At 44.4% G+C, this 16,428-nt stretch overlaps 1 protein-coding gene across 1 annotated transcript in view; it reads left to right on the forward strand.

Moving 5' to 3' along the window:
- The first annotated feature begins 240 nt into the window (after positions 1-240).
- LOC126184377 (uncharacterized) overlaps positions 241-16,428 on the forward strand; it is a 704,935-nt gene continuing 688,747 nt past the window's right edge. The window contains exons 1-2 of the mRNA XM_049926761.1: positions 241-418; positions 536-789. Coding sequence (XP_049782718.1) covers positions 241-418; positions 536-789 — 432 coding nt within the window. The remainder of the gene's footprint in view (positions 419-535; positions 790-16,428) is intronic.

Below are 16,428 nucleotides of genomic sequence, written 5' to 3' on the forward strand. Positions count from 1 at the left end.
CGGTTCCAGTGTTCGAGATCGAAATTTCAGGCAGCAGGAGTAGAGCAGTCGGGCGCGTTAAAATTAGAAGACGCGGCGTAAAACGTGAAGACACGAGGGTGGGCCGGCCGGGAGGTTAAATTTAACGGCACCGGGTGCGTGGCGGAGCGAAAGGGGGGGGGGGGCGGTGGAGGGGGGACGTGGCGGCAGAGGCTGGGCGGGCAGTAGCGGCGGCGGCCAGTGCGTGTCTCGTGCCTAGACATGGCGGGCGCGGGTACGGGCTCTCCGCAGCCGCCGCGCGAGGTGCACTTCTGGCCGCTCGTGTCCGAGGTGAGCTGGCGCGGCGACGCCGAGCGCAAGTCGTCGCGCCTGCCGCACTTCTTGCAGCGCTTCTCGCTGCACCGCTTCAGGAAGGAGCGCGACCGCGAGCGGGACAAGGGCAAGGACAGGGAGAAGGGCAAGGACAGGGAGAAGGGAAAGGGCGGAGCCGGCAGCGGCCGTGCGGAAGCGGCGGCCGGCGCGAAGCGGGCGACCGACGGCGGCGGCGAGGGCGAAGGCGGCGAGCAGCTGGTGCGCTGGGTGCCGCTGCGCGCCAAGCCGCCGCTGCCGCCGCAGACGCACGCCCCCGCGCGCCGCCTGCTCGAGACCAGCCTCGACGCCGACGCCGCCCCCGCAGCCCCCGCCGCCCCCGCCGCCCCCGCCGCGGACGCGGCCGACTCTGCACACCAGCTGGCCCCGCCCGCCGGCGCACCCCTGCGCGCCAAGTCCGTCGAGTTCCTGCTCGACAAGGAGAACCACGCCGCCGCACAGGTCAGACCCCACGCTGCGCAGCCGCTGCCGCGCAGCTCTCACCGTATGGTCCAATCGCACATTTGTTTCCTGGAGTTCATGACGAATTACTTTGCCCTTTGTGAATAGATTATCTTATTTCGTTTCATAAGAAAACGCCTCATAATAAAAATCTTCTCTTGTACACCCGTAATTATTATGACTGTCATTTAAAGTGCTCGAAATGTTAACCTTGAGCGTTGATGCTTGCTATAATTCTAATACCGACAAATAATGTACACGATGAATAAACAGTTCTGACAAGAAGAGCATACAAGCCTTTGGAATATGGTACATATACATCTACCTTTAATTGCACTGATTGACTGTTCCGTTTGTTCTTGGTAGAATATTTTACAAATTACGAATGAAACACACACAACACTTATGTAATAATGTACAATATTTGTTATTTATCACATGAACAGGTTTTCGGCTGTTGCGCCATCATCAGGTTCTATGATAAGTATGAATTATGCAACACAGTTTTTGGAAAATAATCCACTCTCTTCCAGGGTTGGATACTGGTTTAGGTATGTTGATGATGTGTTGTGTTTATGGACAGATACTACCAGACAACTTCAAAAATTCCTGAAGCAACTAAATTCTAAACACATCAGTATAAAATTCACTGCATAAATTATTTACATTCAACCATAGACGTCAGTGAGTGTATGTATACTTTCAAGATTTATAAGAAACCTACCACCACAAATATAGTAATACCAGCCAATTCTCAACACCCAGTGACCCATAAACATGCTGCCATTCATTCTATGATAAGATCGCCTATTATACATCCCCATGTGTACAGCCAGCTTTCAAATGAAATTAAATTGTGTCAAATAAATAGCAACAGATAATGGCTATACTTCTATGTTAGTGGACAACGTAATTCGCAGAAACAACTGGTGTACTCTCTTCTTTACCCTGTCCTTGACCCACCACCTTAACGATGCAGTAAATGACGCACAATTCCATACTTCGCAAAAGTCTCACCAGATTTAGCCAGACCAGACATCTTAAATCCAGGAACGGAAAAACATCATTTTATGTGCACAACACTGTTGTACACTGTTTGCCCAATGGTAAATACAGCACTAGAGCTTTGTAAGAGAATGGAATATATAAAATTACTTATAACTGTGGCAAGTTTTATATAGATCAGTCTGGCAGGGCAACTTGTACCCTCATGAAGGACACCAGAGAAGTCGGAAATTATAAAAGGAGATTCTACTTTTGCAGACCACCTGCTTAAAGAAGGCCAGAGTTACGAGGTTAAACATGAAGTATTACATCACATCCCCAAAGGAAGAAAGATGAACTGTCTTGAAATAATGGAAATTAGTAAACACATGTCCAGCAGCTCAAACTTAGTGCTGAAAGATCAGACACAGTTTCCTCACTCGCCACTTCTAACTGTAAATACTACTCATGATCCCATTAAGGACATGTTGTTAATTACCCCTCTTATTCATATAGTCCATTTCCTTTATTTCATGTACTATAATTCTCTAGTTGTGTTAAAAAAAATTACTTTGTATAATCACAGCTGCATAATTCACCTGGTTAATATCACTATTATATTTCATCTGTTTGTAATTTAGGATCTATGAAAGGCAAGATTATTTTGTTCAGCCACGTCTTTGGAATATGACACCAAAGTTTATTGTTCAGTTATGTTCCTCTATGTACAACTGTTGTAATTTGTCTACAGTTCATTAGTTAATGTATCACATGTTTTATCTTAGTTAAATAATCTTACATCGTATTTACACTGAAATAATCCCGCTTGTTCTATTCCTAATTCTAACATTGACATTTCCAGCTCTGAAAATGGAGATACTCGATACATGCACTAGTTTAAAATCAGTGATCCAATAAAATTTCACTGCACCAAGTACTTATCCTTGTACCTGATGATGGCGTAACAGCCGGAAACTAGATGGTTTAACAAATAATAAATACTGTAGAATAACACCAGTGTTGTGTGTGTTTCATTCATGATCTTCATTTACATACATTGTCGGCAAGCCACCATACCGTGCATTGCAGAGGGTATCTTGAACTACTGCTAGCCATTCTCTTTCCCGTTTCACTCGATAATGGTGCGAGACTAAATGACTGTCTATATGCATCCTTACGAGTCCTGATTATCTTGTCTTCAAAGTCCTTACGCGAAATGTATGTTGGTGGCAGTAGGGTCGTTGTGCAGCTTATCGCAAATAGCTGTTATGTAAGCTTTCTCAACAGTGTTTCGTGAAAAGAACGTCTTCTATCGTCCATGGATTCCCATTTGAGTCCACATCTTTACCGTAATACCCGTGTGTTGATCTAACGTACCTGTAAGAAATCTAGCAGCATGCCTCTAAAATGCTTCCATGTCTTTCTTTAACCTGACTTCGTGGGGGTCCCAAACAGAGCAGTACTCAAGAATGGGTTGCGGAAGTGTTATATACACGGTCTCCTTTATAGGTGAGCTACACTTTCTTACACCTCCCAGTAAACTGAAGCAGACCATTCACCTTCCCTACAGCCGACCTCTGTGCTCATTCCATTTCACGTCGCTTTGCAGTGTTACGCCTACTCATTTAATCTTCGTGACTGTACCACAGAAGAGTGCTGAAGATCAGATCTGCAGGCTGAATAATTGATGAGAAGACAGCGAATCTAACTGAGAAGAAAAGAAATTTATGGCACAAATTTGGGGGGGGGGGGGGGGACTGCACAGGGTACAGCGAGAAAAAGGACTTGAGGACAGCAATCGGTTGTAAATGGATGCCGCTTGCAGTATTTATGAAGAGATGAAGGGGCTTGCAGATAACAGACTACCGTGAATTGTTGTATCAATATAGTCTCTGGATTTGAAACCATAACTACAGTAATCGTTTCCATAGTTCTTTATTCGATCGGACTCTGGCTATGCAATCACAGAAATGTCTTTTTTCGTTATCAGCCGGATTTGTTGAGCAGTTCTGTGACTCTTTGACTCTACCTAAACAGACCGAGGCAGATCTCCCAGTTCTTCCCTGAGTTGTATCTCTTCCACAAATTCAGCATGATATTGTCCAACATTGATGAAAAATAGTCAAGAATAGACGAGTAAATGGTTTCGGAAGCGATCTCCTTTATGTATAAATTTCATTTCCTGAAGATTCATCTCGTTATCTCAGTGTGTCATCTGCCTTCGTCTCAACTACCATTATGTGGTCGTTTTACTTAAATGACTCCAGATTGGTGGTATCTTTAGATACTTAGCGGTGGTTACTGATTCCGCTAATTGCTGTTGAGTGGTATAATCTATCAAAATGGGCATTTTTGTCGATTTACTCGTAAGGTATTACATTTAATTATGTGTGGAGTCATCTGTCAGTAATTGTACCAGGCATTCATCATCTTCGTATCCTTTTCCATTTGTAACAGTTCTGTCATATGCGACTTTTCTGTATACAATAAATTATTCATGAACAGTCTCAGAAGCTATCAACGTTATGTACCAGATTTTTTTATCTATACAGTGAATTTGAAGGTTCCCATGATATTTTCTTGAGTTGCACCCACCGCTATTAACATTTCTGACAACGACTTCCCATTGACAAGTACCTTCACCGAGTGCAGCTTCCTGGAAGTCTTCGATTCGAATATGAGTAGTCTGCACAGTAAATAAACACTAAATGTAACTGATAAGTTGGCAATACCACGAACACCGAGGTGAAATGATGCAAGTTATTTCGAAACAAGGAAGACAAACAAGACTACAACAACCGATGGAGTGGCGAAAATATAACAATATTCAAACACATACACCAAACGCTTGACAAATGTATTGTGGTGCAAGTGTGAAACGTCAGGAAGTTAAGTGTCAAATACGAAAGGAATTGTTGAATGTGCATGCACGCAACACATTTGTGCGAGTGATAAACAAACAAGACAAAAGACGACAGAGAAAGGAATTTGCTAATGTAGAGAAGTGGCTGATTTTGGATACTAATCAAAACGAAAGTGCACAAAAACTTCGAATTTTAGGTCGCTGTTAATGCTTTTACTCAACAAAGGAAAATGTGCATTGTCACTAAATAAAGCATTTCCGTAGTTTCATAAACAGTAATTAAATGAATGCAGTTACATTGTTGTTTAGAAGTCCTCAACATAGCTACTCTTATTTTTTCTGTACGCTCTGTTTTGTTAACTGTATTATTATTATTATTATTATTATTATTATAGGCTGAATTAGTTGGCAGGCCACTATAACTTTTCACATATATGACCCATAAAATATTTGGGGAAAAGCTCTACTGCTTTCTAGTGCTTAGCTAAGCAAATAATGGGGGTACGAACATGTAACTACAAAAATTTACTTTAAGAGCACAATTTGTTCCACACCACAAAACGGGCAAGTTCTGATCAAAAATATGAAAAATGACGTATATTGAGAAGATGCTTTTACTGCGCGAACTTTGAGCCATTAGCAATAAGACACATGGTACATTGCTGTAAGATAGTCCATCGAATTCACTTTAAGGTGGCTGGATTATTGTAGTTCTGGATTACGTGATTTCTATAGTCTGTCGGCGTTCTTCTGCTAAAGCAACTAGACGCAATAAATATTGGTTTCAGCTAAACTGACATAAAATAACCCCACAGATGCATCTTACTGGAGGCAGTGTAGAGAAAAGCTGATGTACGAGTACAGACCGACACACAATGGCAACGGCAGCAAGCAGTCGCCAGTGACGTTTAACCGTTCCCCATGTCGATACCAGAAATAGTAAGGGGCTTGAATTCAGAACTCTTTAGCTACAAATGTACCTTTACATATATGTTTTAGTGGTTCATTGGTTTATTTACTTTTCTTACGTGGTAGCCTTCCTTCAATAGGAAACTGTCAATTATTTCGGTACAATTACGACCACCAGCCATGTGTAACGAACGATTTCCTGTCCTGTTACATGGAGAGAGCAGTCTTTAGTAATCTCTCTGAACACGGGCCGATGAACTCTTACAAGAAGAAAGGAGACACTAAATTTCTGCGTTATATTTACTGTTACTTTCATCAAATGGAATGAGAAGCAAAACCGCGTTTCACCCCACCAGAAATATGTAGGGACTTCAGAAAGCAAGTTACATGTATCGTCCCGCGATAAAGTCATTGCACAACAAGAATGGCATATTGTCAAAAGAGAGTAGATGTTCCAAAATTCCTGCACGCGCAGTTCTGTTGAGGTACGGATAACAGGTGAATCGCAGTGAGCGAGTGAAATGACGACGTAATTGGAAACGTACTCCATAGCTGGAAGTACACGGGACAGTACGATTCTTGCAGGGAAAACGCCTAAAACTGCACAAAGATTCATCGTGAAATTCTGGCAGTATATGAACCACATGCAACGGCGCGTCCAGCCGTAATGAAATGGTGTCAACAATTTGACCAAGATCACCCAGACGTGGGTGACGCTGATCGTGAAGAAAGGATCTGCCACGATGCGAATTCCATATTTTCGGCAGGCTGAAAGAATATATGACGGGAAACAGACTTTCCGACGATGAGAACTTTACACAGTTGTTCTCCAATGGCTCTCTGACCGAGGATTTTTATTGTCGAGGAACTGAACGGTTAGTAGAACTCTCCGACTGTTGTTTACAGAGATTTGGTGATTATGTTGAAAAATGGTGTCATGTCTCTGTGTCACATGGAAGTGTAGTGCAGCATTCAATAAAAGTTACTTGGCCTGCCATAATAATGTGCAACTCACTTTTGGATGTCCCCTTGTATGGAGCTACGTTCGTATTATGCCTTATCACAGACAGTGACATCCTCGGGTCATTGGATAGTTGGAAGAGAACGTATTCTACCATAATCCAATAGCTGGAAGAGAACATACTCTACCATTATCCATTCGACATAATGCACACAGAAACATAGATATTTTTCCTGATAGCTGTAATCTGCAGCCCTAAAATGCTATACAAATAATATTCCTCTGTCATAGTGAACACAAACTGATGAGCCAAAGCATTATGAGTATTTTCTTATTGGGTTTTGGTCCATATTTGGACTGCAATACAGCAGTTGAAGAGAAAATCGCGCAGTCGGTCTTCGCGTCTCCTCACATACTAGCAAGCAAAAATAGCTCTCACAAAATTTCGTCCTACGCATATTTCCGGCAGTAAATGAATGTTAAAGATCGGCAGTCTGGCAACACTGTAATCACATGTACGGTAACTGGCCCTGGCAGCGCATCGGTCTAGTGCTCTGTAGGTGGTGCAGTGGATAGCGTTTTGGGTTAGCATGAAGGAGGTCGGCGATTCGATTCTGGGTCGAGGTATATTTGTTTTTATTTTCCAGTTTCATTCTGCCATATAACGCTGTAATATACACATTTTCTTAACCCACACGTATCCGACATTTACGTAGTATATTCCTAACGAAATCTAGTGTAGCTGAACGTGGCAAGAATAATAGCTGGTACTAATCAACGAGACCATTGGGGGAGGGTACACAGAAAACTGGTTTGGAATCTAGTAGATGCCGTGGTGCGATACAATTCGCGTCCACATCGTGCAATTGGCTTATTTAAAAGCTAAGCAATGAAAGCGATTGTACTTCCATTTCTGTGTTCATAGTACGTTGCCCAAATGTTTTATAGAAGACCCACTGTAATCACTGTATGACGATTAAGACGTTAGACACCGTACCACGCAGACCACATTTACCAAATAAAAACAAATTCACTTCGATCCCCAATCGAATCCTCGACCTTCCGCACGCTAATCCAAAACACCACCCACTGCACCAACTGCACACCACTACTGATACTTGCTGACAATGTTAGTTACCGTACATGTGATTACAGTGTTGCCAGATTGCCAATATTTAACGTCCATTTACTGCTGGAAACATGCGCAAGACTAAATTTTGCGAGAGAGATTTTTCTATTGTTAGTGTGTGAGGAAACGTGTTGCGAAGTCCGAGGGCACGAATTTTTCTTCACTCTGTATATGTCATGGATTCAAAAAGTCCTTAGTTTGTTTCTGGGGGTATGTGGCACCAGCTATCTGCGCAATGGTCACACAGTTCCTGTAAATTAAGGGCCGGTGGTTTGTGGGTGCTGAGCTGGCACCAGATGCTTTACCATATGCCTTCCATCGAGTTCAGGTTAGGCGAACTTTGTGGCGAAGACGTCAATGTGAGTTTAGTGTCATGCTCCTCAAACCGCTTCAGCACGAGTCTGGCCTTGCTGCACCGACAGTTATCCTGCTGGGGGATGCCGTCGGTGTCGAGGAAGGAACGACGGTGGACCGCAATAATGGGCATGTAGTCCACAGGTGACATAGTGCCTTCGATTACTACCTATGCGCTATAGAAGCTCAGGTGAATGCCCCGTAGTGCAATATCGTCCCGTGGCGAGGTGCATGTTTATAGCAGCTATTCGCCTGAGTGACAGCATATCAAGACACGACCATAGATCTGGTTTAACAAGAAACATGATTTAACCAACCAGGCGACACGTTTCCATTAGTCTCGATGATCCCATTTAATCGCTGTTGATGAGATTGCTGGGTCAATATGGGAGCACGTAGGGGTCCTCTGCTACTGAGCACCATGTTCGACATTGTGCGCTGAAGGGTGTGTTCCGAAACACTAGCGCCAGCGTTGTACTCTGTCGACAGACCTGCCACAGATCGCCGCCTATCCTGCGTTATCTTGCGGTCAAGCATCCGGCACCCACGTTCTGTGATGAGGCGTGCACGTCACACCTTGTCGCCAATTTGTTGTTTCACTGTCCTTCAATCACTTTCCGTAGATGTTCACGACAGCAGCACGCAAACAGCCGACCAGCTTCGCCCTTTCCGAGATGCTCATTCCCAGGCCTCGGGCCATAACACTCTGCCCTTTAGCTGCTGGTAAACCTTTTGGAATGTGAGGTGGTGGTCCGAAAAACTCTTCTGTCCCTGACGTTTCGTCCAGGACTGCGCTGGACGTCCTCAGAGGCGCTCCTCCGCTGACTGACCGACCGACCGGTAGGACATTTTTTTCCCCTTTATTGGATTTCGATTCCCCCCGAAGAGGGCGGGCTGGCAGCAGCTTAGTACGCTGCTCTTCAGCCTACAGAATTTTTAAAACATAAGAAGATAAGATAATAAAAGCAGGCGATAAAACGGTGACGTAAATTATAAAACGGCGGAAAATTGTGGGAAGTTAAAACATAAAAGCCGCGCGGGATTAGCCAAGCGGTCAAGGCGCTGCAGTCATGGACTGTGCGTCTGGTCCCAGTGGAGGTTCGAGTCCTCCCTCGGGCATGGGTGTGTGTGTTTGTCCTTAGGATAATTTAGGTTAAGTAGTGTGTAAGCTTAGGGACTGATGACGTTAGCAGTTATGTCCCATAAGATATCACATATATTTGAACATCTTTAAAACATAAAAGAAATGGTGGGCGATGATAATAAAATACACAGGAAACAGACAGGGATATTAGTAGACAACAATTAAAAAACACACGACAGTCTGGTTTCTGTTCGCAAGAGTTAAAAAAATCACACCCAGCGGCAGTATGATGTCCATTCGCAACACTTCAGAAAAGACACACAACACTTAACAATCACTGGAAACACTGCACTAAAAAGTCGGCACACCACAGACAAGAGCAAATGGGGGGGGGGGGGGACCAGGACAGATGAGGGGGAAAAAGAGGGGGGAGGAGAGGAAAAACGAAAGGTGTGGGGGGGAACCGATGGAGGGAGACGACTCAAAAGTGGGGGAGCAGGGCAGACGTGAGAGGGAATGGGGAAAGACGGAGGAAGGAAATGCAAAAGGACTCGGGGGAGAGAAGGGAGGCAGAGAGAGGGTAGGCAGGGAAAAAACAGGATGGGAGGGGGGGGGAAGAGGGAGCCTGGGAAAGGACAGAGGAAAGGAGGGGGAGATGAGGATCAGAGTTGATAGGAGGGATAAATGGAGGGAGAGAGGGCATCATCCGGGAGGGGGAGTTGAGGGAAGTCATCTTGGGAAAGGAGATGGAGGGTGTAGAGATGGAGGGTAGGGGGGATACAACAGTGAAGGCGCGGCAGAGAGCGGGGGTTGGAGAAGAGAGGGGCAACCAGGGGATAAGGGGATCAAGGCGGCGGGAGGTGTAGAGTATACAGATATGTTCGAGGAATAGGAGCAGATGGGGGAAAAGAATCAGGTCATAGATGGTCCGAATGGGGGAAGGGAGGCGTATACGGAAGGCGAGGCAGAGTGTATGGTGCACTGGTTGGACATCCGAGAGTGACATAAATACTGTAGGAAAGGGGCGTGGTCAAAGTAACACGTGATGAGCAGAGATAATCCTTGTCAGATATCAAACTTAACTATCGACTGTCGTCTTGTCAAAGATAAAACTGTCTAGCGATTCTGCAGAGCTACTGTCTATATGTCGCTAAGTTTCATTGCCTCCTCTTTCCTGTTAAAATTATCCTGATGCTTATAAATTTCAATGGCTTCTCTACATAGTCGCGGATAATAATCTGACGTTGTAGATAAAATGTCTGTTTCATAAAATTTCACTTCGTGGGCTCCTGACTGAAGAGCGTGCTCTGCTACAGCTGATTTCTCTATTTTTCCTAGTCGGCAAAGACTTTTGTGCTCTTTTAGCGGTGTATTTACGCTCCTCTTGGTAGTTCCAATATAAACTTTACCGCACGTACACGGAATGTTGTATACACCACATTTAGACAGAGGAGTGCGTTTATCCTTCACAAATCGGAGTACTTGACTTAATTTTCTTTTTTGGTCTAAAGACCGGTCTGATGTCATGTCTCTGTAAAATCTTACCGATCTTTGACAAGACTACAATAAATAGTTAAGTTTTATCTCTGACAAGGATTATCTCTGCTCATCACGTGTTACCTTGACCACGCCCCGTTCCTACAATATTTATGTCACTCTCGGACGTCCGACCGATCAGTCAGCAAGACTCAGCGGAGGAGTGCCTCTGAGGATGTCCAGCGCAGTCCTGGACGAAACGTCATGAACAGAAGAATTTCTTGGACCACAACCTCACACCCCGAAAGGTTTACCAGGAGCTATGTCATCTGGCCGTGAAAGCCTTCATTCTATGACTCTGCTCTTTATCAGAGTCGCTCGTGTCAGTGGATTTTTCCGATTTGCGGACCAAATAATAGCTAGAGTAACACCCCACTCGTCTCTTCTCCAATTATGTACTTCCATTACCAGAACTTGTTACCTGACTGTATCAGTCTCTAAGAATTTGTACTTTTCGTTGGGAATTTCTGATACTTGAAGGTTTATTAGTTACGCATTTCGTTTCGGCTCTTGACTCCGCGATCTATAGTGATTTCTACGATTCAGTGTATTTATAAACAATCTTCTGAACAAAATGATGAGGTAAATAATAAGCTGCAGCGGCGCTGCGTACATTCCTGAGCCTACGGTGAGGTTCGCCAGTTTCAAATCTGGATCGGCTGCGTGGTCCGCGTTAGACGTAAACAGTTATACTCCTCCTCGCTGCGGAATACGCGTGGGAAGACGGGTTTCCGAGCGGCTGCCTACGTCTTGCGTCTTCCGTCACTGCTAGAAACGATGGCCACTTTTATGCAAGCAAAACTTCTTTTGAAATTCAGTACTACGTTCACTTTACACACAATGTACAATGATCGTCAAGGATTTGTAGTAGGGTACAAAAGTTACAGGCTTCAGTTCATTTATAAGCTCCTGGAATACTCCAGTTCATCTTACCAGACAAAATATTAGTTATCCCTTTAAAAATGCACACTGATCGGTTTGGGACGCTGTAGATAAGATAGGCGGTCATGTCACCGCTGACGTAAGTCATGACACTGACAAGTGGTGTGTATTTACCATTCGGTTGTGTGGAATCAGCTCTATAAGATGAGTCAACGTGAAGACGTTACAGTGAAAAAAAGGAGCTATCGTGTTTGGACGTGCCCATTACCACACTATGAATGAAATTTCCCGATTAGTTGGTGTATCAACGCGGTCTCTCCAAAGTCTCCGTTGTGTGGTTTGATACATTTCCGTACAGGAAATGTTTGCTGCTTCCGTGCGCTACGTTCTAGAGAGATGTCGTGGTGGTCTGTGGAAAGTGCAACATCGTCGGCTGCACTCAGTCCGCAAAGCGATCTTAATACTAGAACGTAATCGCATGTTTCTCTTTGAGCTTTATGTGCCCATGGTGATGATGTTTGGTTTGTGGGGTGCTCAACTGCGCGGTCATCAGCGCCCGTACAAAGTCCCAATCTTTCCACATTTCAGTCTAGCAAATTTCACGAATGAGGATTAAATGATGAGGACGACTCAAACACCCTGTCCCCGGGCAGGGAAAATTCCTCATGTGCCCAAATTCAGATCTTGTAGATACAGGCTGTTCGTAAATTCCCGTTACAGACTTCTAGGACTTGCAGAGGGAAATGAATACAGCTGTTTGAAAAGCATGTTTGCTAGCTAGGTATGCAACATGGTAGTCATGGTGGAGTGCGGTTACATCGGATCGGCTGATGTCATTTGACGTCTATACTATTTCTCTGAACTGGTTCGTTGTTCGAGAAACATGACTGAGTACACGTTTCCAGTTTACAACGACGTGGTCCTTCTGACTGGCAAAGCTCACGGTAATGGAAGAGCTGCTCGTCGCCTTTATCAAGATCATTCCCCACAACGTCTGACTCCATCGTATACCCTTTTGGCCACAATTACGCAACAGCTTCGAGAAAGGGTACCTTCACCCTGAACAGGGGTGACTGTAGTGTTCTAAGGAGTTGCACACGCCCGAATTGTAAGAGACCGTACTGCATCGCGTTCAGCAGAACCTATCAACGAGTGCACGAACAATTTCTTTGGTTATTAATGAGTGGAACTGTGAAACAAGTGATGTGCTGGATCACGCCTAATCAATTATTTGTAAAAGTGGTCGAGTTACCAACATGCCTTCAAATGATTGTAACACGGAAATGATACGTTTCCCGATATGAGTTCCTATTCAAAAAATTATCTACTCACTCCCCTCTAGAAGTCCTAGAAGACTGTGACGGGAATTTCCGAACCCCCTGTATATCCCACAAGATACACCTGTTGAAGTGTGAACGCTGTGTGTAATACATACAGCATCACACGGCATACGTCAAACATGCACACGCCCATCAACAAAGAGGAGAAACAACAGTGATAATAGCACCCCCTGCCGGCCAGTGTGGCCGAGCGGTTCTAGGCGCCTCAGTCTGGAACCGTGCGACCGCTACGGTCGCAGGTTCGAATCCTGCCTCGGGCATGGATGTGTGTGATGTCCTTAGGTTAGTTAGGTTTAAGTAGTTCTAAGTTCTAGGGGACTGATGACCTTAGAAGTTAAGTCCCATAGTGCTCACAGCCATTTGAACCATTTGAATAGCACCCCCGGCGGCGAAAGATCTGTTAGTGAGGATGCCAGATAGTCGTATTCTCAAGGACATGATGTGGTCGAACCTTTCGGCAGATTACCTACAAATCGCTCGACGACAAAAGTCAAAACGAGGAGGAAGGATGGGGAAAGGATGGAGTAGAGCACGACAGTTGACAGAACAGATAAATTCTAAGGGAAAATATTAGTCACCCCGTTAAAATAACAGACTGTTTCTGTAGGGAAGATGTAAATGATGTACGTAAGGCATGACAGTGAAGTGGTTTGTATGTGGCAGTTGGTTGTAGCAAAAAATATTCAAATGTGTGTGAATTCCTAAGGGACCAAACTGCTGAGGTCATCGGTCCCTAGACTTACACACTACTTAAACTAACTTAACGCTAAGGACAACATTCACACCCATGCCAGAGGGAGGACTCGAACCTCCGCCGGGAGGGCCCGCACAATTGGTGACATGGCGCCTCCAACCGGGTGGCCACTCCGCGCGACTTGGTTGTAGCGAAGTAAGCTGAGTCGACGTGGAGATGTTACAGAATGACAGAAAAGAGGTATCGTATTTGGACGTGCCCATGACCATACCGTGAATGAAGTTGTCAGATTTGTTGGTGTGTCAACGCAGACTGTCCAACGCGTATACAAGGAATGGTGTATCACTCACAAAAATGGTTCAAATGGCTCTGAGCACTATGGGACTTAACTTCTGAGGTCATCAGTCCCCTAGAACTTAGAACTAGTTAAACCTAACTAACCTAAGGACATCACACACATCCATGCCCGAGGCAGGATTCGAACCTGCGACCGTAGCGGTCACGCGGTTCCAGACTGCAGAGCCTAGAACCGCACGGCCACACCGGCCAGCTATCACTCACACCCACGTATCACGGTGTAAGAAAAGTGATCGTAAGAATATACTAACCGAGAGGCGTGGGAGTGGAGTGCCTTACCTTATTAATAACATTCACTTCCAAACAGGACAGGAACTGCTGCTGTCAGTGAATACTGATCCATCTCAACCAGTTTCCGAGCGAATATTGCGAAGGGAACTTCGTGAAATGGACATTTAAAGTCGGGCACCTCGCTAACGGCTTTGCACAGAGCTTCACACAAAGCTGCACGTATTCAGTGGGCCAAACAACACAGAAATTGGACAGTGGCTGACAGGGGGCGTGTAGTATCGTCCGTTGAGTCGAGATTTTGCCTCTTTTCAAACGATGCGACGCTTTGAGTTCATCGACGGCAGTGCGTGGAGGACGTACTTCCGGCCGGAGACGGTTCTGTGTTTTTTTGGAGCAGTTTTTCGTACCATAACTTGAGCATACTCATTCAGGTTACCATGGGCGTGAACCAGTATGTTTATGTCAACATTATCGGTTACCCTTCCTTTTACATCTTCATGATGAGTATACCGTGGACATTCTCGAATTCCAAGACGACATAAGCCATGTTCACGAGGCTGCATGCATACATTCCTCGATCGACGATTATATAGGCACCTTATCGTACCACGAATGACCGGCTAAAGTACTCGATTTTAATGCCACAGAAATTTACGAGACTATTTGGAGCAGTGGGTGAAACGTAGGAATCAGAATCCCTTCAATCTGATAGCTCAACTGGTTGACTATATGGTAATTAGAAACGGAACACAGGCTGAGATTGGACAAAGTAGACAGGAAAATTGACTTCTCGACATTTACATTAAGCGACTTAGAAATCTGTGTGGCCGGTCTGGGATTTGGACCCTTCTCCTTCCGAATGTAGTTCCAGGAGAACCTCTTACAGTAAGAAATTGCCGTATATCACCACATAGTTACTCGAGCGTCTGGGTAACGAAACTACTATTTTCTTGCTATGTGCTTTTCTTCTTTGATCATTTTTTTAAAATTCTCATACCATCCGCAGTCTCACCGGGGATGTTTTTGACGAATTAAGGGAATTTTGAATTTACATGGAACATCAATTGACAAAGACATGATCAACCATTTTTGTGGAAATTTCTGATCAGAAACCTCAAAGAATTTACGGGACTTTCCCTTGTCTACTGGACAGTCACAAGGTGTCTGATTAAAACGATTAATTTATAGCAGACAGGTACCATAAGAGACCGTCTTTGCAGTTGATAAACCAAAGGTGGGTGTTATAACTCCACGACGGGTACTTCCATTCCACGTTACTTACACTAATGTCCCCATTTCGTGTTGCTTCCCAAGCACGCTCAAGTGATTAGGACTACGAAGAAGGTCGAGGTAACAAAGAAACTGCTTTCCCACTTGTGAAGCGTCGCCGCTGTGTGAACATTGTCCGGATCCACTACTCGTTCTTCACACGCATGCTGAAGGACAATTTGCAACTATCTCAGGGCATCAAAGAACAACCGTATTACTTTTTCAGCTTGCCTGACTCTGTAATAATTAACAACACCTACCTGCAAGCAAGATGACTGTTTCTAACCATTCATCTCAATTACAGATTAATATGCAAGTTGTCCCACATGTATGACACACATGAGTGAAAAAAAAATGTGCGTCAGCCATTTTTAGGGACATTCTAAAATGGTGACCATGCAGCTGTTCATTGTAACATATGTTTTGGCTGTTTAAGGTGGTAGCTTTAGAGTATTTTCTGAACAATAATTGCGTTATTACTAAGCTTAACGATCATATTTTTGACATGTGAAGCTCAATGTTTATTTCACGTATTTGACAAGTGTTTATCATACTTAGCTTTAGTCTAAAGTTCTCTAGTACTTCACGTTCTCAAAAAGAAGATTCAGGGACTCGCTGCTCGAAGAATAAAATTAAAATGTGCTCTATGTTACGGTAATGCTCAAACGTATCGATATTTATATTCCAAATAGTTAGTTCATGTTGTGCTCTGAATCAGTCGAATCTCTGACGCTGATGAAAGTTGGTACTTGGTATTTCCAACGAACAAATTGTACATGTGCTGAAATTCGACAACGTCTCCCAAGACTTCAGAAAGCAGTTTAACCAGCTTGTGTTTATGTGGGTACGACGTGTTTCCTCCATCAGCCCAGACTGGATTTAAGCGTAGGTGGCTGGAGAATGGCAAGTTCAGAGGGGAGAAGAAATCAATCCGCATAAAAAATGGAAAACCGCAGGGACACCGTGTGCTTGTATGTGTGTGTGCACACACGTCCACGTCTCTCTCTCTCTCTCTCTCTCTCTCACTCTCTCTCTCTTTTTGTGTG

This window comes from Schistocerca cancellata, chromosome 4 (genome assembly GCF_023864275.1).
Source record: "Schistocerca cancellata isolate TAMUIC-IGC-003103 chromosome 4, iqSchCanc2.1, whole genome shotgun sequence".
Taxonomy (NCBI): Eukaryota; Metazoa; Arthropoda; class Insecta; order Orthoptera; family Acrididae; genus Schistocerca; species Schistocerca cancellata.